This window comes from Ictidomys tridecemlineatus, chromosome 6, assembly GCF_052094955.1.
Source record: "Ictidomys tridecemlineatus isolate mIctTri1 chromosome 6, mIctTri1.hap1, whole genome shotgun sequence".
Classification (NCBI taxonomy): domain Eukaryota; kingdom Metazoa; phylum Chordata; class Mammalia; order Rodentia; family Sciuridae; genus Ictidomys; species Ictidomys tridecemlineatus.
The window spans coordinates 199,940,516-199,962,593 of NC_135482.1; the positions used below are offsets into that span (position 1 = coordinate 199,940,516).

The following is a 22,078-nucleotide window of genomic DNA, read 5'->3' on the forward strand; positions in this document are numbered from 1 at the left end:
GTTTCAAGGGGGAATGAGGGCTGAGCCCTTCAATTTGTATTCTGACAAAGAATCGCCTACATTTTGCTCAAGTCCTGAGGCTTTCTGTCAGGCCGAGTACAGAGGTGGGGAACTGATCAACCTGGCAACGGAAATTTCAAGGCAGCAGAGCATTCAGGCTATGGCATGGGCATTGCTGGCTGCTTTTAACCAGATTTATAGTGAGAAATAGAAAGAAAGAGCAGAACCGAAAGATCTGAAAAACTTGAAATTTGGGCAGAAAAATATGTGCACAACTGGGGCCCAGGAAGCAGTGATCACTTATGAAATCAGTGACACTAAAAGGTGCTGTAACTTGGCACGTGGATGATAAGAGAGATGATCTGAGGGCATCTCAGCAAGACCCCACCCTCACAGGCTCAGAATTTCATCTGAGAGGAGTGTCTCAGCACCAGCTCATCTAGGTCGGCCTGGGAACTGTCTCCCAGGACGTGGCCTCCCAGTTCAGCTGCCCAGGTACTCAGAAGCCACTGCAGCCATGGTCTAAGGGTCTCTGCCCCTGCTCCAGCCCTGGAGGTCTTGGCATCACCGAGGGGTCTGGTTCTGCAGGCACACAGAATGTAAGGGCCTGGAGCAGCAGAGGTTTCCACTGATTCCAAGGCAGGTCTGGGAGGCAGGCATGTGTGGCAGGGCAGCAGTCCCTGCAGGCAGCCCGGAGGGCCACGTGTGGCACATGGGAGTAAAGCTGCAGCTTGAGCTGAGACCTGGGGATGAAGAGATTCCAGGAGCACAGAACATCGCCGTGGAAAGCTCAGACAGGGAGCAGAGCCAGCCAGGAGTGGCCACAGGGACCATAGCTAGCAGGGCCACCAGGCAGGGCTGCCCAAGCCGAGTCCCAGATACGAGACATGGAGCCCCAGGATTTAATCTGTGCCCTGCTGGGTGTGGGTCTTGCTGCAGCCTTTCTATGTCCCTAATTTCTCTTTTGGAATGGGAATGATTGCCCTGCACCATTATGTAAGTTTTTGGTTTTTTAAAATTTTTCAGGGCTCAGAGCTGTTGGCCTGGTGTCTAAGAGAAGACTTTGGACTTGGCTTTGGAGCCATGCTGGAACTGGTGAGGCGATGTGGACTCTTGGACAAGGACTGAACCCATGTAAGATGGACGTGGCCTGTGGGGACCAGGGGTCTTAGGTGTTCCCCAAACTCTAGCTGATGGTGGAGCCTCAGGGGGTAGTGAGGTCGTTGGGGACAGCCCTCCAGGAGGCTGTTGGGATCCGACCCCTTCCTGGTCAGCGCTGCCTCCTGCTGCCATGAGGCAGCTGCCTGCTGCACCACAGACTCCCTGCTGGGTCACTCTGCTTCACCACAGGGCCAAAGCCACAAGGCCAGGTGACCAGGGAAACTGTGAGGCCAAACAGGGCTTTCCTGCCTCCAGGTCGATCATCTCAGGTGCTGGTCACAGTTAGGGAAAGCTGACCGACACAGGCCAGGCCCCTTGGCCTCTGGAACTGGCCTGAGAAGCACCTGGCCCAGCTCAGCCCCCGGCTCCCCTCAGGTTCTTCCCTGGGCCTGGTGAGCCCAGGAGAAGGGAGGTCTGGGCCTGGACCAGGTGGAGGGACGCACCTGGGGGAGAGGTCTGCACTCACGTTTTTCATCCGGAAGGACTCCTCCTCCAGCCTCTCCACGGCCAGGATGTTCTCGATGGGGATGCTGCAGAGGGGCTGGTCTCCTGTGGCAGAGAGGGCATGAGTGCTGCCTGGCCTGGAGCCAGAGAGTGGAGGACCCCAGAGGCCACAGGCCTGCAGGGAGGAGCCAGGTGCTCCCCAGGCCTGCCTCCAGCCCGGGGCCACATCTTTAGGAGAGGAAGTCTTTGCTAGAATGTCCTCAGGTGAGCTGCTCAGACCCAAGAGAAACCAGCCCCACGGCCGGGGGGGGGGGGGGGGGGCGGGACTCGGAGAGTGACATCAAGTACAGCCAGGAGGCCTCCCCAACAGGTGGGATTCCTGCCGAGGAGTCTTCCCCACCTTTGCCAGGGCTACAGGACAAGGACCTGTGCTTGGGGACAAACCTGCCTGCCAGGCTTCCCCAGCAGGACCTGGAGAAGGCTCGGAGCCCGAGCAGAGCGGGAAGCCCGCAGAGGGGCCCCTCTTGTTACCTTTGCTCTTCTGGTAGGTGAACTCGTGGTTGGTCAGGCGAAACCACCTCTTCTTGAAGTTCTTCATCCCAAAGCGTTTTCTCCCCTGCGCCCTCTTGATCATGAACCTGTCACAAAGGCACTTGGTGGTCACTGAGTGTCAGGCCCCTTGTCGTGCCACGGTGCGCAGGCAGACGGGTGCACAGTGCTGCTCCCCTCTACTTCCCTCAACAGGTTAGAACGGGGGGGTACGTGCCTCTGCCTTGAGCACCCCGAACTGCCAGGCCACACAGGGCTTCGCAGACCCCAGCCCCCACCCATCCAGCACCGACTGACCGGCTTCCCATAGCCTGGCCTTCTGCAGGAAGTGCAGCCGGGGTCACAGGGCCACACAGGCATGCTCTGGAGCCAGAGCTGGGGGAGGGGCACGGCCAGCCTGGGGTGCCTGCTGGGTGGGGAGCGCATGGCCTTCCTGTGTCCAGGCCACCTCGTTCGGGCTGCTTCTGTCGGACCTCGGCCTCCCCCACCCAACACCTTCCTGGCGGCCCCTGGAGCCTCACGGGAGTGAGGGATTCCTGACCACAGCCAGCAGCCAACAGGAAGAGAAGGAAATGCCCCTCGGTGCATGGAGGGCAGAGGCAGAAAAGAGCAGAGCGAGCTGCAGATGGCCAGGCCACTGGACCAGGAGACGGGTGTTCTGTTGGAGGAATGTGGAGCGGAGCTGGGGACGCTGGGCGGCACAAGGCCTCACAGTGTGGGCCAGAGGACGGGGCACAGGTGCACTTGTGAGAGCCGGGCGCTCCTGGCAGCAGTCTGGAGGGAGCTAAGGGCAGGACCCTCTGCCATGGTCTGGGCAGAAACTGGGGCCAACTGGTCCACAGCCAGCCACACAGCGTGCTGCTGTCCTCCCAAGACCGGGGAGGCCAGGAGGGCAGCTGAGACCCCAGGGGCCCATGCAGCCTCCACACACACTGATTAGCTGGGCACCACTGTCCTTAAGGGTCAGAAAATGCTTCTAAGAGAGCCTCAGTCAGGGGACAGATGAGCCGTGGGTACAAGGTCTTACAAACATGCTGCTACGGGATTTTGTGGGAACACTATTTTCTGAGGGCCCTGCATACATGGGGTTTATGCAAATTCTGTGCACATACATTCCTAGAAACCTCTAGCTGATTGGGCACAGAGAGCAGGTGCGTGCAGCCGGAGGGTGTCGGCAGTTCTCTGGAGAAAGGGTCTGTGAGGGTCTCTCACTGAAGCTTTGGTCCAGACACCTCACTCACGAGTGACCGTTTCTCACCACAACCATGCACCCGGGGAGGTAGGAGCCACTGGGAGCCAAGCTGCAAACAGGGTGTGCCACCCCACGTGTGCACAGTGGGCTCAACACTAAGCCCCTGGAGCTGGCTCATGGCTCTGCATCTCGGCAGGTGACAACACGAGGAGGGTCACGCAGAGCAGGAGCATCGGCATACCTCGGCAGGGAGCGAACCTCAGTGAGCAGGGTTATACCCTGAGTCTACAGTGTGCACAAGCACAGGACAAAATGACCACCCAGAGCAAGATGACAGACACCCATCCCCAAGACGACGCTGCAGGGGACAATCAGTTGGGGAGCAGAAGGTGGCAGCTTAATTGGGGGTAGAAGCCTAAGGGTCTTAGTGGACCAAAACCTCAGTGAGCCGTGTGCTGCAGCCACTGAAGAGCTGGAGGAACGTGGCTGCGCTGCAGAGGCCCCGGGAAGGTTCACAGCCCCTGCACCAGAAGGTCACTCTACGATCGCCACACTCCACATAGAGTGTGCAGGCCGGGAAGGGTCACAGAGGCTGTGCTGCCTGGGCTGCAGGCTTGCTCAGTGTGCACTGTGTGAAACCACCTGTGCTACCATCGACACGTGGCTGCTTTAAAAGAAAAACAGCAACAGGGCCAGGTCCGGGGGCAGCTCCTGGGCCTGGGGGCACAGTGAAGCTGAGAGCCCAGAGCTGCAGCTTTGCAGGAACTGGGTGGATCTGCCCGAGTTCACGTGGATGAGGGGCAGATGTGTGGTGCCGCCCCTGGAGCCCCAGACCCCGGGGTGAGGTCAAGGGAGGAAATGCCCCTGCTGAGGTAGAACCTCGAGAGGTCACAGCACTTCCCCCTACAGGACCTCCAAGACGCCGCAGGGAACCCTGGCTGAAGGCCTTGGGACCAGGTGCCCATCTCATTTCCTGTGACCCTGGTTTCCTGACAGAAGACCCCTCAGAAGCAAGAGTGGACACTCTGCAAAGCCCACAGAGAAGAGGCCCTGAGCAACCACAGTGGCTGTGCCTCCCCAGAGGGGCCTGGTGGGGAAAGGATGAGGAGGCGGGACCCGCCCCACCCCAGGCCAGGGGAACTTGCAAGCCATCGTCCACCTGGGCCAGACCCCAGCTCTGGGCCTCGAGTCAAGGACAGGCAGCTGTGCAGCCTGGCTGGAGGCCCACCCACCTCCTCCCAGTCCGACGGAGGCCTTACCCTTCCTTGAGCAGGATGGGCTGCTCCACACTCTTGGGGTCCCTCCTCCCAGAGGATGAAATCAGATCCAAGAACTAAAGCAGGGAGGAAATCAGGCCATGAGAAGGGGAGCCCCTCTGCAGCCGACTCCTGACAGTGCCGGCTCCCTCCTGCAGCCCTGTCTCACACCCGTCAAGGCTGGGGAAGAGAGCAGGGGCATCCTGGGGCCTGTGGGAGTCTCCAGGCAGAGCCCTGCCCCGACCCTGCAGGCCTGTCCACGGGAGCTAAGCACGGGAAAGCTCTGCACCCTACAGGCGCCCAAGACACACGGCAGAGGCAGGCCTGGCCCCGCCACTCTTCCTGGCCACGAGTGGTCCCACCTGGGGACCGGGTTTGGCACTGACTTCCCGCCCCATCCGAGGGCCTCTCGGGTCCCTCCCAACAACAGGCTGCTCTGAGCTCCAACCCCTTCTGCCCTCTGGTTTGAGAGGGTGGGGATGGCCAAGCTACAGGCTGCAGGTGTCCTCAACAGAGCTGGGACAGAGGCACCAGGGACTGTGGCCACGATGGGACAGGACTGCGCTGCAGGTATGGACGTCAGCCAACAATCGGCTCAAGGGTGGCTGCAGGGAACCCAGGTGGCCCTGGACCTGCCCCACAGTGGACAGCCAGCAGGGCATGCTCCGCCTGCATGCCTACAGGCCACCGCGTGGGAGGTCCCCGAGGGCAGGTTCCCTGCACACAGGTGTACCTACGTTCTTCACCGCATCTGCGTACTTCTGCTCGTTGAAGAACTCATAGAAGGTCGCCATGTACGACTCCTTAAAACTGGCCTGAAATGAAGCCGGGTGCAAGGTGATGCCCGGGGGTTGGGGTGGGTGGCCCAGATCTGATCAGGTGCCTGTGGTCAGCCCAGGTGTGCCCGAGAGGACCAGGGTCTGCTCTGGCTGAAGTCCTGGCTCAGGCTCCCGGAGCTGTGAACAGCCCCCAGGTGCTCCAGTGCCTCCGGGAGCAGGCCCCTGCTGGCTGGGGCTGCCCTGCCCAGGGGCTGGGTCACAGCCTGGGGACCCAGGGAAACCTCTCTGGCCACCCTCGGGGTTGGTGCCGATCAGTGCCCTTTCTGTGGTCCCCTGGGGTAGGGATGCACACAGGAGGTGGTGGAGACCTGGGGTTCCCACACCCTGGTGTGGATGGAGAGCCACGGCCTCTGGGCCTCCGCAGAAGCTTCCTCATCTGCAGGGATCCCACCTGAGGCCCTGAGGTCAGGGAGGGAGCCCCTGCAGACCCCTCACCTGGCCCTGGACAGTTCCTATGCCCAGTCAGGACTTGGCAGCCAGCTCTGGCCCTAGAGCCTGCTTTCCAAGCTGTGGGTCAGAAGGCCTGCTGGCCTGGAAATAGGATGGGCGTCAAGGGGTAGAAGACCCTTAGGGACAGGGACCCTCTACACAGCACCTGCCTGAGGGAGTGATAATGACAGAGAGTGCAGGCTGTCACCAAGGCTGTGGCTGGGCTCTGCTCCTCCTGCCAAGGAAGCCCCCCACCCACAGGTGCACCCACGTAGCATCCTGGGGGCTCACGGTTGAGGTGACCTTCCCAGCTCTGCAACTAGGGGACCAGGGGCAAAGTTGAGGTGGGACAATCGGTTGGAGGCCTGGCTACCTTCCCAGGTGACTGAGAGAAGTCAGAGGAACTAGGCCCCTAGCACTGTGGGCACCCCCGAGGGCAGAGACACGGGAGGCCCTGGGAGGCTGGGGTGTCTCCCACTCCGTGTCCCTGGGTTCCGCTCCTGAGAGTGAACGCTTCATCTACGCTTTCTAAAGAGAGAAACGAAGCAGAGCTCCTGGAAGGTGGAAACAGACTCACAGACTTGGACTTGGACAAGCTGCCGAGAGTCTGGATGGTCTTGGAGATAAGTGTCAGGGTTCTTGACGTCTGTGGGTCCTGTCGGAGGCAGGAGAAGAGAAACATGGCCTTGCTGCAGTTTTAGGACGCGCGGTGATCGATCCCAGAGTCACACAGAGGACAAAATGGGTGGCATTGTCCAAAAGCTGCCATGGCCTCAGCAGGCACGGGGGTGACCTGGATAATTCCTGGTCTCGGGCTCCAGAAGGTCCCAGTCACCTGGGACGGTGTCTCCCCCAGATGGCCTGCATTTCAGCTGGGTGCTGGACCCTCCCTCCTCCAGCCCTCCCCCCTGGATGCAGATGAGCCAGGGCCACTCTGCACAGGCAGAGGGAAGCAGAAAGGGCCACCACGCAAAGTCTCTCCAGCCTCTGCCCCTGGGCACCCTCAACTGCCACCTCAGCACCAGAGAGGGCCTGCCACATGTCTGACACAAAGAGAGGCATGAGTGTGCACAGAATTGGAAGCACACCCAGGTATTCACAGGGCCCATGGTGACAGCCAAGGCCCCCGTCACAACACCCAACTGTGGATCCCTCCAGCAACACAGAGAAGTTGGGGCAGAAAGTCTGCTGCACGTCTCTGTGGACAGAGAAGAGGCAGCCCAGCCACTTTCACACCTTCTCCCCTGCTGACGTGTGCGCAGGCTCAGGGGACTGGCCAGACTAGGGGAGGACAGGTTAGCTCACGGCTGACCTCTTACCGTGTGATGAGGTGTCAGCTGGAAGAGGTTGGGGGAGAGGATGGCAGGAGCAAAGAACCGCAGGAAAATGAAGCTGCTCACGGCTGTGTACCGCACGTCCAGGTCATCTGGGGACAGGGGACGCCGCTTCAGTGGGGTGCCGCAGCACAGCCACCCAAAGACTCCTATCATCCTGTCCTCCTAGGGCCTCGTGCCTGGCCCCAGTCTTGTCTGTCTGACGGTCACCATGGGCACCATCTGGAGTCACAACCCTGACCCACCAGCCTTGGGGGCCTCACTGGTGGTTGGCTCTCACCTGGGGTGGGAGGACAGTTCTGTTCTTTATTTTTACTTCCTATTTGTTCCTGGGAAAGGCTTCCTTGACCCTACGAGAGTGGGCATGGTACCCTCTGGGGCTGGGAGGACACACTCACCAGGATCAGATACCCCAGGAAGAAAGACCTGGAAGCAGCTCAGATATGAGCTGTGACCTCAGTGGGACATCCTGCCATGACATGGGAGGCCTAGGAAGGTGGCAACATGGCGGTGCAGGGAGGTGTGTGCAGGGCGGGAGGTGGGGGATGGGGGGGTCCATGCAGGAGGGGACAAGGGGTGCAGGGAGATGTGTGCAGGGAGGGAGGTGGGGGATGGGGGGGTCCATGCAGGAGGGGACAAGGGGTACAGGGAGGTGTGTGCAGGGCGGAAGGTGGAGAATGGAGGGGTCCATGCAGGAGGGGACAAGGGGTACAGGGAGGTGTGTGCAGGGAGGGAGGTGGGAATGGAGGGGTCCATGAAGGAGGGGACGAGGGGTCCATGAAGGAGGGGACAAGGGGTACAGGGAAGTGTGTGCAGGGAGGGAGGTGGGGGATGGAGGGGTCCACGCAGGAGGGGACAAGGGGTACAGGGAGGTGTGTGCAGGGCGGGAGGTGGGGGATGGAGGGGTCCCTGCAGGAGGGGACAAAGGGTACAGGGAGGTGTGTGCAGGGAGGGAGGTGGGGGATGGAGGGGACCATGCAGGAGGGGACAAGGGGTACAGGGAGGTGTGTGCAGGGAGGGAGGTGGGGGATGGAGGGGTCCATGCAGAGGGGACAAGGGGTACAGGGAGGTGTGTGCAGGGAGGGAGGTGGGGGATGGGGGGGTCCATGCAGGAGGGGACAAGGGGTACAGGGAGGTGTGTGCAGGGCGGGAGGTGGGGGATGGAGGGGTCCATGCAGAGGGGACAAGGGGTACAGGGAGGTGTGTGCAGAGAGGGAGGTGGGGGATTAAGGGGTCCATGCAGGAGGGGACAAGGGGTGCAGGGAGATGTGTGCAGGAAGGGAGGTGGGGGATGGGGGGGTCCATGCAGGAGGGGACAAGGGGTGCAGGGAGGTGTGTGCAGGGAGGGAGGTGGGGGATGGAGGGGACCATGCAGGAGGGGACAAGGGGTACAGGGAGGTGTGTGCAGGGAGGGAGGTGGGGGATGGAGGGGTCCACGCAGGAGGGGACAAGGGGTACAGGGAGGTGTGTGCAGGGCGGGAGGTGGGGGATGGAGGGGTCCCTGCAGGAGGGGACAAAGGGTACAGGGAGGTGTGTGCAGGGAGGGAGGTGGGGGATGGAGGGGACCATGCAGGAGGGGACAAGGGGTACAGGGAGGTGTGTGCAGGGAGGGAGGTGGGGGATGGAGGGGTCCATGCAGAGGGGACAAGGGGTACAGGGAGGTGTGTGCAGGGAGGGAGGTGGGGGATTAAGGGGTCCATGCAGGAGGGGACAAGGGGTGCAGGGAGATGTGTGCAGGAAGGGAGGTGGGGGATGGGGGGGTCCATGCAGGAGGGGACAAGGGGTGCAGGGAGATGTGTGCAGGAAGGGAGGTGGGGGATGGGGGGGTCCATGCAGGAGGGGACATGGGGTACAGGGAGATGTGTGCAGGGAGGGAGGTGAGGGATGGAGGGGTCCATGCAGGAGAGGACAAGGGGTACAGGGAGGTGTGTGCAGGGCGAGAGGTGGGGGATTGAGGGGTTCATGCAGGAGGGGACAAGGGGTACAGGGAGGTGTGTGCAGGGTGGGAGGTGGGGAATGGAGGGGTCCATGCAGGAGGGGACAAGGGGTACAGGGAGGTGTGTGCAGGGCGGGAGGTGGGGGATGGAGGGGTCCCTGCAGGATGGGACAAGGGGTGCAGGGAGGTGTGTGCAGGGAGGGAGGTGGGGGATGGAGGGGTCCCTGCAGGAGGGGACAAGGGGTACAGGGAGGTGTGTGCAGGGAGGGAGGTGGGGGATTGAGGGGTTTATGCAGGAGGGGACAAGGGGTGCAGGGAGATGTGTGCAGGGAGGGAGGTGGGGGATGGAGGAGTCTGTGCAGGAGGGGACAAGGGGTGCAGGGAGATGTGTACAGGGAGGGAGTGGTGGGCATGAGGGGTCCGTGCAGGAGGGGACATGGGGTACAGGGAGATGTGTGCAGGGAGGGAGTGGTGGGCATGAGGGGTCCGTGCAGGAGGGGACAAGGGGTACAGGGAGATGTGTGCAGGGAGGGAGTGGTGGGCATGAGGGGTCTGTGCAGGAGGGGACATGGGGTACAGGGAGATGTGTGCAGGGAGGGAGTGGTGGGCATGAGGGGTCTGTGCAGGAGGGGACATGGGGTACAGGGAGGTGTGTGCAGGGTAGGCAGGTGGGGACGTGAGGGTCCGTGCAGGAGGGGACATGGGGTACAGGGAGGAGTGTGCAGGGTAGGCAGGTGGGGCGTGAGGGGTCCATGCAGGAGGGACAAGGGGTGCAGGGAGGCGTGTGCAGGGTAGGGAGGTGGGGACGTGAGGGTCTGTGCAGGAGGGGACAAGGGGTGCAGGGAGGAGTGTGCAGGGTAGGGAGGTGGGGACGTGAGGGTCTGTGCAGGAGGGGACATGGGGTACAGGGAGGAGTGTGCAGGGTAGGCAGGTGGGGACGTGAGGGGTCTGTGCAGCTGGGACACGGGGTGCAGGGAGATGTGTGCAGGGAGGGAGGTGGGGGATGGAGGAGTCTGTGCAGGAGGGGACAAGGGGTGCAGGGAGATGTGTGCAGGGAGGGAGTGGTGGGCATGAGGGGTCCGTACAGGAGGGGACAAGGGGTACAGGGAGCAGTGTGCAGGGTAGGGAGGTGGGGATGTGAGGGGTCCATGCAGGAGGGACAAGGGGTGCAGGGAGGCGTGTGCAGGGTAGGGAGGTGGGGACGTGAGGGTCCGTGCAGGAGGGGACATGGGGTACAGGGAGGAGTGTGCAGGGTAGGCAGGTGGGGACGTGAGGGGTCCGTGCAGCTGGGACACGGGGTGCAGGGAGGCGTGTGCAGGTTTGTGGTGAGGGCTCATGGGGCCTCGGGTTAGGAGGGAATGCTCCTCCTTCTCCAGAAGCCAGTGTGATGGAGATGCGTTTTATCTGATGATTGTTTTCTGTTCCTGGATTGGTCCCAGGTGAGCCTAACCTCTGAGCCAAGTTTCCAGAACTTTTTAAAACTTTTTATTTTGAGAGAGGTCTTACTAAGTTGCTTAGGGCCTCCCTCAGGTGCTGAGGTTCTGACCCTGTCATTCTCCCACCTTCGCCGAAGCCACTGGGATCACAGGTAGGTGCCAGCAGGCCTGGTGAGGAAGTGGTTTGAAAGGGGCTGGAACCACTGGCAAACCCTCCTTGTCCAGTCCCCAAAGTGCTGCGGGTGCTTGGTGAGGGAAAGGGCCCACGAGGGGCGTGTGTTCAAAGGCAGCACTGTGGGAAGGCAGGACGGCCAGGGGATGGAGGCCCCTCACACCCACTGGGGACCCTGGCAGCTGGCCGTTGGCCACCCCCTGGGGCCTGCAGGGCTCACCCTGGAAGCGCTTGGCGGCAGCCTCTCTCAGGGAGAAGAAGATGTCACACATGACGGTGGGGCAGCTCACCCCTGACTTGGTGATGACGGTGAAGACGCGGTCCACGTAGTGCCGCAGGCTCTCCTGCAGGGGACACGGTGTCAGGCATTGCTCCCGGAGGCCACAGGAGTGCCCGAGCCAGGCGGGAGGGACGGGCTCAGAGTGGCCACGCAGCAGGCAGACTTCTGTTTTAAAAGTCTGCCCTTAAAATACGCAGTGGACAGCTGCCGTAACTCGTAGTCGGGGAGAGATCACACGGGCAGCCACACGGAATCTCTCCTCCCCTGTGGGTGTGGCACCAGGGGAGGACGTGCCTGTAAAAGCGAGAAGCTACACTCTTACTTAAAGGCTGACCAGGTGGCCCCTCACTGCTCTGAAGTCAGGGAGAGGACTGACATGCTGTGAAGGGCTGGCCTCCATTTCTGATGTTCTGGAAAATGGGGCAGAGCCCTGGGAGCAGCTGGAGGTGTCCAGTTTGGGCACCTGTGTTTGTCACAAAGGGGGACAGGAAGGGCTGGCTGAGTGGGCCAGGGCCCTCCAGGCCGCTTAGGGGAGAGGCATTGGGGGTGACAAGTTTCCACAGGCTGGTGCTTTCCTACAGGCTCATGGCCACGGTCAGGACCTAGGGCCAGGGAAGAGCTCCTATGCCCAGCTGGCGTCCCTTCCCTGCCCGGAACAGTGTCCCCGAGGCCCCAGGCAGAAGCCCCCGCCAGGAGGCGTTGGAAGAGGCCTGGGAACAGAGCGGCCTCACCATGTTGCTCTCGAGGTTCTCGCCGTCCCTCAGCTTCACGGGGTCGATCTCACAGCACCTGTGGCTCTGGCATATCTGCAAGGACATTAAGAAGAGGGCACTGCCCGAGGCAAGGCCGAGCACTTGGGCCTGGAGAGAGGCCTCACCAGCCCTGGAAGCCAGCCGACTGCAGACCCTGCGCAGGGCAGCGGGCCGGGCCTGGACTGCAGGGCCACCAGGAGCACACCCAGCCCCTGGCCAGGAGGCAGGGGCAGCCCTCAGTGGAGGCCAAGCCAGGAGTCTTCCAGACAGATTCACGTCTGTTCAGAGATGTTTGAGAAGGTTCTCACTTAAAGCACGGCCACGATTCTGCCCACGGACCCAGCCAGAGCACTGCTGAGGTCCCTGGATTTGAAAACTATTCTGAGGTCAGAATGTCTCAGCAGGATGTGCAGCAGGGGCCAGAGGAGGGACACAGAGGGACACAGAGGTGCTGGGGCAGCTGCTAGGGGTCAGGCAAGTGAATGGCCAGTGCCTGGACAGGGACTGCCACAGCTGCAGTGCTCAGGGGATGCAGGGACCCACAGAATGTGGGAAAGGTGGGTGCTGGGAAAAGTCAGGTTTTCTTACCAGTCCTGCTCTCTTTAACAGAATAAGGGGGTTTTAAAAGTGTTTCTTTCTTTGAGAAAGCCATGAAGACTTTGGAATGTGCCGAGTTCCCTCTTCCTGAAGCCAAGGACCTGCACCACCTGGGTGCTGGGTGCTGGTTCTGGTGGGCACCTGGCCTCACCTCCTCTATGGTGGGCTTCAGGGTGACGTGCAGGTAGTGCATGCCCGCCAGCTTCATGGTCTCGTCTATGCACTTGGACGCCAGCGAGTTTCCCCGGAAGATGGTGTTGGGATCCCTGGAAAACGGGGGTGGGGGGGGTGGTGATTGTCATCTCCTGGAGGCAGAAGGAGCGGGACCCATCCCTAGGCATGAGTCATCGAGAGTGGACAGGACTGCTCCAGGGTCTGCTGTGAAGTGACAGGGTCTCCCATGCTGGCCTCTACTGCCCTTGGTCAGCTCGGAGCTGGCCTCCGCCCTGTGAAGTGTTCTCAGAGAATCCAGGCGTCTCTGCATCAAAGCCTCGGGTGCTTCATGAGGCCAGGGGAGACAAGACTTAGTGGCATGGACACTGTCACCTGCAGTGCCACTCCCTAGTTCTCCATCAACACGGTCCTGGGGAAGCAGCACCATCCTCTGGCCCTAGACTCCAGAGGGAGCTCTCCCAGGGCCTGCAGCTCCCAGAGCAGGAAGATGGTCCGCAGGAGAGCATCCTGTGCCTCCTTCCCAGACGCCCCCCTCAGTTCTCCCAGAGAAGTCAACACAGTGTGTGACCTGAACTCCCTGGCTCCTGGGGACCCCCACCTCACTGCCCTCAAACCCTGTGCTTGAACCGGTTCTGGATGTGGGTGGACAGAGGGCACTGGAGGGCACTGGGGCAGGGGCCTGAGGTTGTAGGGTGGAGCCCTGGAACCGAGGTCAGGGTGCAGCGACAGGATTGGGCGGGGCAGGGGGGGCACCTGGCACTTACTGGGTCCTCTTCACCTCTGCGCTGGCGATGGCACTGATGAAGGGCACCACCCTGCCGTAGTGCAGCAGGAGCCGCACCAGCGGGATGGCTGCCTCCTGCTTTTCTCTGCACACCTCGCCCAGGATGTGGGCCGCTGACGCAGACACAGGCTGTGCAGAGACCTGGTGAGTGGCGAGCTCCCCAGCACACCATCCCCCCATGGGGCACCCCACTCCCAGGAGCAGTGCCTGAGGGCCCAGACCCCCCACTCAGGGGAGGGCGGGTCAGGCATGAACAGCAGTGTGCACAGGCCGAGCTGTAGGAGAGGGGTGGGCCCGGCCAGCGAGCAGACTGGGGTCTGGGCACAGTCCTCGGGAGAAAGTCTGCCCAGCGAGGCTCTGGGCCACAGCGGCAGAGGGGCTGGGGTGAGAGGCCTGGGCTGGGCCTGGCGGGGTGGGAGGCAGGCTGGGGTGCTGGGGGAGACCCCACACCAGAGTTCTGCCCTGAGGCTGGAGAGCGGGCTGCCACGCACCTCCACGTCCGCAGACTTCAGCAGTAGGTCCCGCAGGGGCCTGTAGTAGTCAGAAGAAAAGACGTGGTCCTCCGTGTAGACCACGTTCAGCCTCAGGGACCCCAGGTCGTCTGGCTTCAGGCTCTTGCTGCCATTGTCTCGAGGCTGGAGGAAGTACCTGGGAGGGTGCGGGTGCAGGTGAGGTGGAGTCCCACAGAGCTCCCGGCCCTTCTGCAGGACACCTGAGGGCGTGGTCTCTTGGGGCACCCACGGGGCCACGGACAGAAGACAGAGTCCCTAGGAGCAGGAGGGGAGAGAAGAGGGCGAGCAGGGGAGGCAGTGCACGTTCCGGAAGGAGAGTGGCTGAGGGCGGGGGAGCTTTGTGGTCAGGCATCGCCCTGAAGATCAACACTGCCACACGAGCCACGCTGGAGCCCTTCCACGAGGTGGTGTGGCTTCTGTGTCAGAGGGAGGCTTGGCCTGGGCGGTGGCCACGTTGCTCTGGTGGTTTCCGAGTGGAACCCTTCCCTGGGTTCTATCCAGTCTGGTCACCTCTCTCCACCTAGACTTCCCTGGTCAGGCTGCAGGTCCTATGTGAAGTCCCTTGACCTTGGGTGGGTTTCAGTGGCTACCTTGGGTGGGGCTGGGACCTGCTCTGCAGAAGCAGGGGCCTAGCTCTAGCTGGCCATGTTGTGCTGGCACTGCTCCCGTGGGACCAGCAGGCGGCCCCCTGGTTTGCGCTGACGGTGCAGCCACCTACCATGCCTCATGGGGGCTGGACTGTCGCAGAACTTTGAGTGGGATCCTCAGTTCCCCCAGAAACTCGTCTCCAAACTTGAGGTTGCTGGCGTTCCAGAGGTCGACGCTGAGAGAGAGGAGTGGCAGTCAGCCCTCACCCGAGCAGGCAGCCCGGGCAGAGCACGGTGGCTACCTCCCAGGGGGCTGCGTCAAGGCCTCCAGTCCCGAAGTCATTCAGCAAAGACCTACACTGACCACAGCAAACCAGGGGTGGCTGAGGGCAGAGGCCTGCGGCTCCAGGGCAGCTGGAATCAAAGGCAGGCACTTCCCGCGCTGGGGCCTGCGGGCAGCAGACCCCAGGACTCAGCTTCTCCTGGCTGGGGGCAGAGGGCACCTTCGGGCATTGCTGCGCGCAGTGGAGCTGCTCAGTGTCTGTGCCCAACCCAGGAAGGAGCAGCCCACAGCCCCTTTCACAGGCCCCGGCAGGACCTCAGATCCACCCCGGCCCGGCCTGGGGTTAACCTGTGGGAGCCGCCTGGCAGGTGTGGAAGTGGCAGCCACAGGACCCTGAACTCAGATTCCACCTCTGCAAGCTGCTTACACCTGCTAGGGGAGTCACAGAGAGGCTGGCACCCCGCCCCAGGAAGGGGCTGTGGCCAGGTCTGCATGGAGCTGGCACTCAGACAAGGCCACACTGTGTTCCGAGGAGTCCGGCCTAGCACAGCAGAGGGCTCTCGGCCAGTCTCACGGGTGCCTGCTGGAGAGACTCTAGGAGACCCCGTGGGGTGCCCTTGCCCTCACCAGTGCCAGTGAGCAGGGTTCACCCAGAGGGTCAAGGTGTTCCGCCAGACACAGGTGAGCTTGTGGGGAGTGGAAGGCGCTGCTGGACTCCTTCACCCCACTGTGCTGGGGAGTCCTGACCAAACAACTTAGAGGGCAGCAGGAGCATCCCAGGCAGCCACAGCGCAGAGGTGGAGGGCCCCCTACCTCCCCTCCCCCTGCAGCTGCGTCTGGGTGGGAGGCTCCAGACCGGAGCAGAGCGTGGGTCCCCAGCCACTGTCCTGAAGCCTCAAGAGTATCCATGCCCTGGAGGAAGGCTGCCCAGGAGAGCACTCACAGAAGGCCCAGCCGCCATGATGTGTGCACAGGCAGAGCAGGAAGACACACACAGGCCCCACAGGGGTGTCCAGTCCACAGACACAGAGCCCCGAGGAGGTGTGAGGGACCGGCTCAGAGAGGAGCTGCATAGCACAGATCTGCACCCAGCAGGATTCACAAGGCCAGTGCTATTGGGGGGACGGCCCTGGTGCTTTCTAAAACTGACCTGGTCTCTGACAAGCACAGGTTGTGCTGTAAGGGCTTGAGAACAAGATCCCAAACAGAAGTGGCCACTGCGTTCCCACACATGGCCTTGGGTGGTCTTGGTGAACGAATCCCACCTTCACCCAGACACTGCCTAGGAGCCAGGAAGCGCAGCCGGCCGGCTGCAGAGCAGGTGTCCCTCCCCCTCCCCCAGAGGTCTACAAGGTTGGATGCAGGGTCTTTGGTCAGCACTCCTATAATCCTGGTGCTAAATTACCACCAAGTGGCATTCATCTCTATCCTTGCCCCTTCTTTGAGACACTAAATAAACAACAAAGGAGCCGAGTTCAGACTGAACTGCCCAGTGGGAAGCGCGGCCTGACTTTCCACTCACCGAATTTCAAGTTTGTCCACGTCTTCCTCCTCAAAATCAAAGTGAGATTTTTTGCTGTAGCTGCAGGGTCTGGTGACCTGGTGTCAGGTGGAGAAACAGGACTTGAGACCCACAGCCCAGCCACCAGGAGTCTGTGGCACTGTACCCTGCAGCCCAGAAAGGACACCCCCTGTTCTGGGACCAGCCGGACCAGGAAGGGCTGGGGCACGATTCAGGCTTCAGGTGCCATCTCCTGACCTGGGAACTGTCCCCACAGCCCTGAGGCCACTGAGCACCAGAGGCTGCATTCTGCCAGGAGGGGCAAAAAGTGTGCAGTGGGCGGCTTCCGCCCCTCTCTGGTCAGCCCCACTGCTCCTGCAGTTTCCTGTCCAGCCCTGGCTGGTTTCGAGGACACCTACTCCAGGAGCTGCGCTCAACCCTGTGACCAGGGGCAGCCTGCTCTAACGTCGGTCCTGAAACCTCAAGAGCAGCTCCACAAGTCTGCACCCAGTGAGCGTCAGAAAACTGAAAGATCAAGCATTTGGCCTCCCAATGTGGTAGGGGTTGGCAGTTCTCAAAACACAGGAGGGAGCAGAGGAGCTGGAGGCCAGGTGCTGTGGTGGAGGCCCAGTGGAGGCCCAGCACACACCAGCAGCCCCACAGAGCTGGCAGTACCTGCTGCAGCCCACCATGGCCCTTCACAGGGGCACTGCCCCTGCAGGCGGGCTGTGCCTCCTCTCCGTATCAGCGGGCTGATGCACATCTAGAAGCTTTGGGAGCTGTATGGCAATCCAGAACTTGACCAGGTCACGTTGTTTAAATCCCCGAGCCTCCAAGTTTAATTTGCACCTGTAAAGCTAGCAGTGCCCTGGGTGCGCTCCGTGTCTCCTCCTGGCTGCCTGCTGCCACCCTGCTCCAGAGGTCACGTGACCTCCTGCCGCGGTCCCTGGAATGCCACTTCCCCAGGAAGCCCCTCCCTGTCGGAGGCTCCCCTGCTAAGCAGGCTTCTGGTGCTGCTGTCGGTGTATCTGCTCGCTCTGCCCACACTGGCCTGACCACGGCCTGCTGCCCAGGGAGCGCCTGCTGCTCGCAGCTGAAGGCGGCTCTGTGCAGTTCAAACTGGCTTCAGACGTGTCCTCGGGTTGATGTGGAAAAACATGGACTGGGGGCTGTTGCGACTGCACCCCGTTCTGCCCTGGGGCGCTGCACACCCGGGTCATGGGCCCTTTCCTGGAGGCTTCTGCACTGGCCCAACCAGGAGGCAGGGGGCAATGAGGAGGCCTGGAACCTGAGGCTCGAGCCAAAGGGAGTCACTGAGGAGAGGGCAGAAGGCTGGTCCAGCAGCATGCTGCCCTCGGGCCTGGGGCCCAGGGGAGCAGGGACCCCGCCTGAACAGCAGCCCACCAGGTTGGCTCTCAGGGAGGCGCAGTGGCACCTCCAGACCCGGGCTTTGGGTCTCAGCTAGGTCACCACAGGAGTTGACCCAGTGGGTGGAGACCACGTTGCTAGCAGATGGAACCTGCTTTCTGCACATTGGAGACAGGCAGACCCAGCACGTCTTCTGACCATGGTGCACCTGCCCGGGACCCTGGGGCTGCAGTCATCCTGCCTTCCTGCCCACCCTCCCCTGTGAATGCCCCTCTCTGCTAGAGCCTGGTGTGTGTGAAACACGCTGGGAAGGACACGGCCACATGCCGCTCACGCCCAGGGCGGTGTCCACCCGTGCCCGCCTGCGCAACCTCAGCCTCACCCTCCTCTACTTCTGCCACATGCTCTAAGAAGCTGCCAGCAGACCTCTGGGTCTGAATCATTTCCCCTTTTGCTTCAAACCCGCATGTTTCCGGTGAAACAAGCCTCACCCTGAGGAGGGAAACTGGGGTGGAGCAGCCAGAAAAATAAAAAGCCCCCAAACCAAACAGCCGTCAAAACCCCGTCCCGAGGACTGGGCAGCGGTGGCTGTCACTGCCCCGGCTCTGGGCCAGGCCGGGAAGAACAAGCAGCTTTCTTCCCAGGGAGGGGGGGCAGCCCTGCAGGAGATGGGAACATCCCCCGGAATGCTGGGTGGGCTTTCTGGTTCACCCTGCTGCAGTACGAACCTCAAAGTAAAACACTTCGTCAAACTGGGGGTTGTTGGTCCTCTTTCTCACTTTCGTCTTCTTGGCTTCTGATCTGCAGTCAAGAGAGGAAGGTTAGGACCAGAAACGACATTGTTGGCTGCAGATCTGTCTTGAAACGGAGCTATCCTGCAGTAGCTTCTGCCTTGGTTTATCTCATAAACATCCCTGTTTGTCCCACCTCCAGGTGGCATGCGAATCAGGAGCTTTCGCTGAGCCAGAAACACCAGTGAAGGTCACAAGGCGGCCTTCCTTCACAGACTCATGTTAGAGCAACAAACAGAACAAAAGGAGTCGAATTGACAGATCCCACCCAAACTGCACCCGCCTCGCTCTCTAGAGGAGGTGCTGGCTTTCTGGTTCCAGAGCTGGACCTGCAGCCACTCCACAGCCCCCCAGGACCAGAAGGAAAAGGGGCAGGACAGGAAAGCCACTTGCCTGAAGGGTCCGGCCAGTGTCACGGTGGCATAGGGGTCGCACTGCCCGTTCACTATGGGCAGGCCTTGGCACTCGAGGATGCTGAGAGAGACAGGAGGGAGGTCAGGGGAGGGACCTGCAGCTGCAGGCAGACCTGGTCAGCCTCCTCCCAGGCCTGGAGGGCTCTGAGGCTGTCTCCTCACCGGCCGGTGGTGGAGGTTAATAGCCGGGACGGGTCTGCGCGTCATGTCTCTGGAAGCTGCTTGGCTGAGGCCCACAGGCTCGCAGCAGGGCCCAGCCCTGCTCCCCACTGCCCATCAGCCTGCAGTCCATGCCACAGCCACACAGCCTCCGTGGAAGAGCAGAGCACCGGCCTTCACCTGGGCCCTCAGGCCGATGGGGACCAAGAGCATATGACCTGGCGTCTACACCTTCATTCGGCACCTGTCTCCTTTATCACCTTAAACAGTCAGATTCCTGCCCAGGTATTTAGGGAGTGTCCATCCAATGCCGGTTACCCCTCGTCAAGGCCAAAGACACCGAGACAGAGCATTTGAGATGAGCAGGGTGGCCCACTATTAGAGTATGCTGTTCGGACTCCTGGGTGGTGGCCATCGCCCGACTCCTTCCAGGAGGACTGAACCTTTTGGGCAGGTCACCCATGGGAACGGAATGCCCTTCACGGCCCAGGCCTCCTGGACCAGCATCTTGCAGAGCAGGTGGGGCCTGCCCCCGTGCAGCCAGGCTCCTCCCGAGCAGCACCGACTCCTAGCAAGTGTCTGCTAGCCCGAGCCCACCAAGGCTCCTACTGGGAGGACTCAACCCAGAGTCCTGTCGCCCTGGGCGTGCCTGCTGTTCCCAGCCTGGCCGTGTCACACTGTCCCTTTCCTCTGGTCACCATACTTATCCATTTGTTTTCCTGCGAGGGGCGGGACTGGACTCGTTGGGCCCCCAGAGCAGGCTTCTGGCCTAGGACTTGGGTGGCCTCTCTGCAGCACCTGGGACGGGTCCTGGATCCCCACATTTGCTGCCGGAGCAGTGCTCTCTGGCTCACAGCCCCTCTGTCTCCTTGGCCTCCTCTGGGGGCCCACCAGCTCTGCGGCTCCTTTCTAGGCCAGCATCACATTTTTCACTTCGTGGGGTTTTTGAGCAGATGCTGGACATTGTGATTCTTAGTGTGCAGAATTTTCCAACACCACCCTGTGAGGAGCAGGGCTGCAGCTCAGCTCTGGGCAGTAGCCATGTCCACTCTCTGGGCTGGTCATGGAATTTGCTTCTAGGGAGGCTCTACCCTAAAGTCCCTGCCATCCTCTGGGGCCCTGGGCTGGGAGGTCGAAGAGCGCCAGCCCAACTCTGCTGGCCTCTCACACCCACCTGGGCCCAAGGACCCCACCCGACTTGCCTGCCCTGCAGGGACTAGCGCTGGGCCCCAGCCCTCCTGTTCATGCTGGAGGTGGGTCTGTCCACTGTCCACGCACACGATGTGCGGGCCGTGTGGGTGACGTGGACCCAGTCTGGTGGCCCATCAGGTCAGGAGCCGGCACCCTACCCTGGTCCTGAGTTGACTGCTTTCTGACCTTGGTGTCCCTGTACCTCTCCCTCCATCAGGAGAGAAGACACTGCTCCACCAGCTGCCGCCAGAGTGCCTGCTGCCCTCCAGGGCTTCCTGTTCCACCCGCATATCCCCTTCCTCTTCCTGGCACCGTGGGCCTGTGAGGGCTGCCCCAGGCCCGCAGGGCTTCCTGGCCCTCCTCACCTGTGGGCTGACGGCGTCCCTCTTACCCTGCCCTGCTCTCCTGCTCTGCTGCTTTCTGGACAGTCTGCTTCCCTGGTTTGCTCAGATGGTCCTTGGTTACCTTCCTCTGGCCGTCAACTCATCCACTAAGTAAATACTTGCTGTCCACTAATTCACCCACCAAAGACCCCTACCACCTCTTGGGCACTGTTCCAGGAAGAGGAGCAGGTCGCCAGCTGGGCAGAGGTGTCCAAGAGACTCACTGCTGTTGGCTGGCAGGGCAGCGAAGGGGGAGACGGAAGTAAGGATCTAAGGGCTGTCTACCTGTCTCCTGCCTGCCTGCCCACCTCCTCCCTACCCACCTGCTGATCTCCCTGTTTGTCTGTCTACCCCTCCACCTACTACCTACCTCTCTATCTAGAACTCCGTGTGATAAGCACGGGCTCCACTCAACAGCAGAGCTGTGTTGACGAGGCAGATCCCGTAGGCAGCAGGGGCCCCTAGGGGTGAGCATGGGGGCAGCCGGTGGGATAGCAGCTCACCCAGCATCAGAGGGTCTGCATCCTCTGCAAACATTTCATGACTCCTGTGGGGTCGGGCTTGGAGTGAGGCCCAGAGGTTGAGCGTGCATTTGATGGACACCCTGAGGGAGGGCATGGAAAGTGCACAGCAGCACCTCTCACTTCTTCAGAGACCAGCATGAGGAACGCCTGCTCTGGGGCTCAAGGCAAAGATGGCCCCAGCAGTGTGCAGACATTTCAGAGCAAAAGCAGAAACAGGCTCCTACCAGGCACATGCCGAAAGCACCCACATTAGCACCCTCAGCCCTGGCCCAACTGCGCAACCCAGGCTCTGTGCTGGGCTGCCCAAGACAGCAGAAAACCAGATTTGTTTTATTTGAGAACAGGGATGTTCCCGTACTATACATCGTCTAGGATCGACTACACAGAATCATCTCTGTGAACCTGGGAGCATCTTGGGCACAAATGAGGACAGGAGGACAATATCACTGAGTGTCCCACCCTGGTGCTCTGGGGCGCCTTGTGCTGCACCCGCTGGCCTTTCTGGGTCTGAAGAACAAGGACACCATTTTGCAGCTGACATCACAGGTTTTGATACGCAGCCTATCTCAAAACACGCACCAGCGGCCGTGTGGAGCTGATGTGGGCCTCCGCCTTCCCGCCTGGGAAGCTGGTGGCTTCCAGCTGTGCCTGCCCTGCACTCAGGGATGCAGGGCCGCCCTCAGCCAGGGCCACCCGCTGCACCACCTGCACTCAGCCCCGCGCTCTGACCCAGGGCTAGGCTCTGGGGGTTTCCTGAGCCTCCAAAGAGCTGCAAACCTATAGCCTGCAGCGCCTTCCTTTTTGTAATTTCCAATCATGGAAAACGAGGTCTTCACTGGGCTTAAGGTTCTACTGGAAGCTTGAAAAGGAGTGTTCCCCGGCCGATGCCCCTCCAAAACTACTTTACCTGACAGTCAGTGGCCTGGCCAGGAGGGTGGCTTAGTCAGTCCACAAGACTCTGGTCTGTGAGCTTGGAAGTGGAAATGCACATGGGACCCTTGCCCAGGCCCCTGGGCAGGACAGCAGAGAAG

General features: G+C 61.4%; 1 protein-coding gene across 6 annotated transcripts in view; it reads right to left on the minus strand.

Annotated features, from left to right (window-relative positions):
• Rasa3 (RAS p21 protein activator 3) overlaps positions 1-22,078 on the minus strand; it is a 117,792-nt gene that overhangs the window by 8,081 nt on the left and 87,633 nt on the right. For 4 of the 6 annotated variants that reach the window (XR_013423554.1, XM_078016383.1, XM_005342345.5 and 1 more), the window contains 15 exons: positions 18,771-18,851; positions 18,315-18,387; positions 16,240-16,316; positions 14,566-14,670; positions 13,827-13,983; positions 13,316-13,464; positions 12,529-12,643; positions 11,760-11,834; positions 10,969-11,092; positions 7,190-7,296; positions 6,448-6,525; positions 5,340-5,417; positions 4,606-4,679; positions 2,137-2,243; positions 1,628-1,710 (listed from right to left, as the gene is read on the minus strand). Coding sequence is in view for 3 of the 6 variants with exons in the window: in XM_078016383.1 (XP_077872509.1) it covers positions 1,628-1,710; positions 2,137-2,243; positions 4,606-4,679; positions 5,340-5,417; positions 6,448-6,525; positions 7,190-7,296; positions 10,969-11,092; positions 11,760-11,834; positions 12,529-12,643; positions 13,316-13,464; positions 13,827-13,983; positions 14,566-14,670; positions 16,240-16,316; positions 18,315-18,387; positions 18,771-18,851 (1,483 nt within the window). In the remaining 3 variants the exon portion in view is untranslated. Of the gene's footprint in view, positions 1-1,627; positions 1,711-2,136; positions 2,244-4,605; positions 4,680-5,335; positions 5,418-6,447; positions 6,526-7,189; positions 7,297-10,968; positions 11,093-11,759; positions 11,835-12,528; positions 12,644-13,315; positions 13,465-13,826; positions 13,984-14,565; positions 14,671-16,239; positions 16,317-18,314; positions 18,388-18,770; positions 18,852-22,078 lie in introns of all 6 variants that reach the window. The other 2 variants (XR_013423553.1, XR_005732257.2) reach the window with 1 other exon arrangement.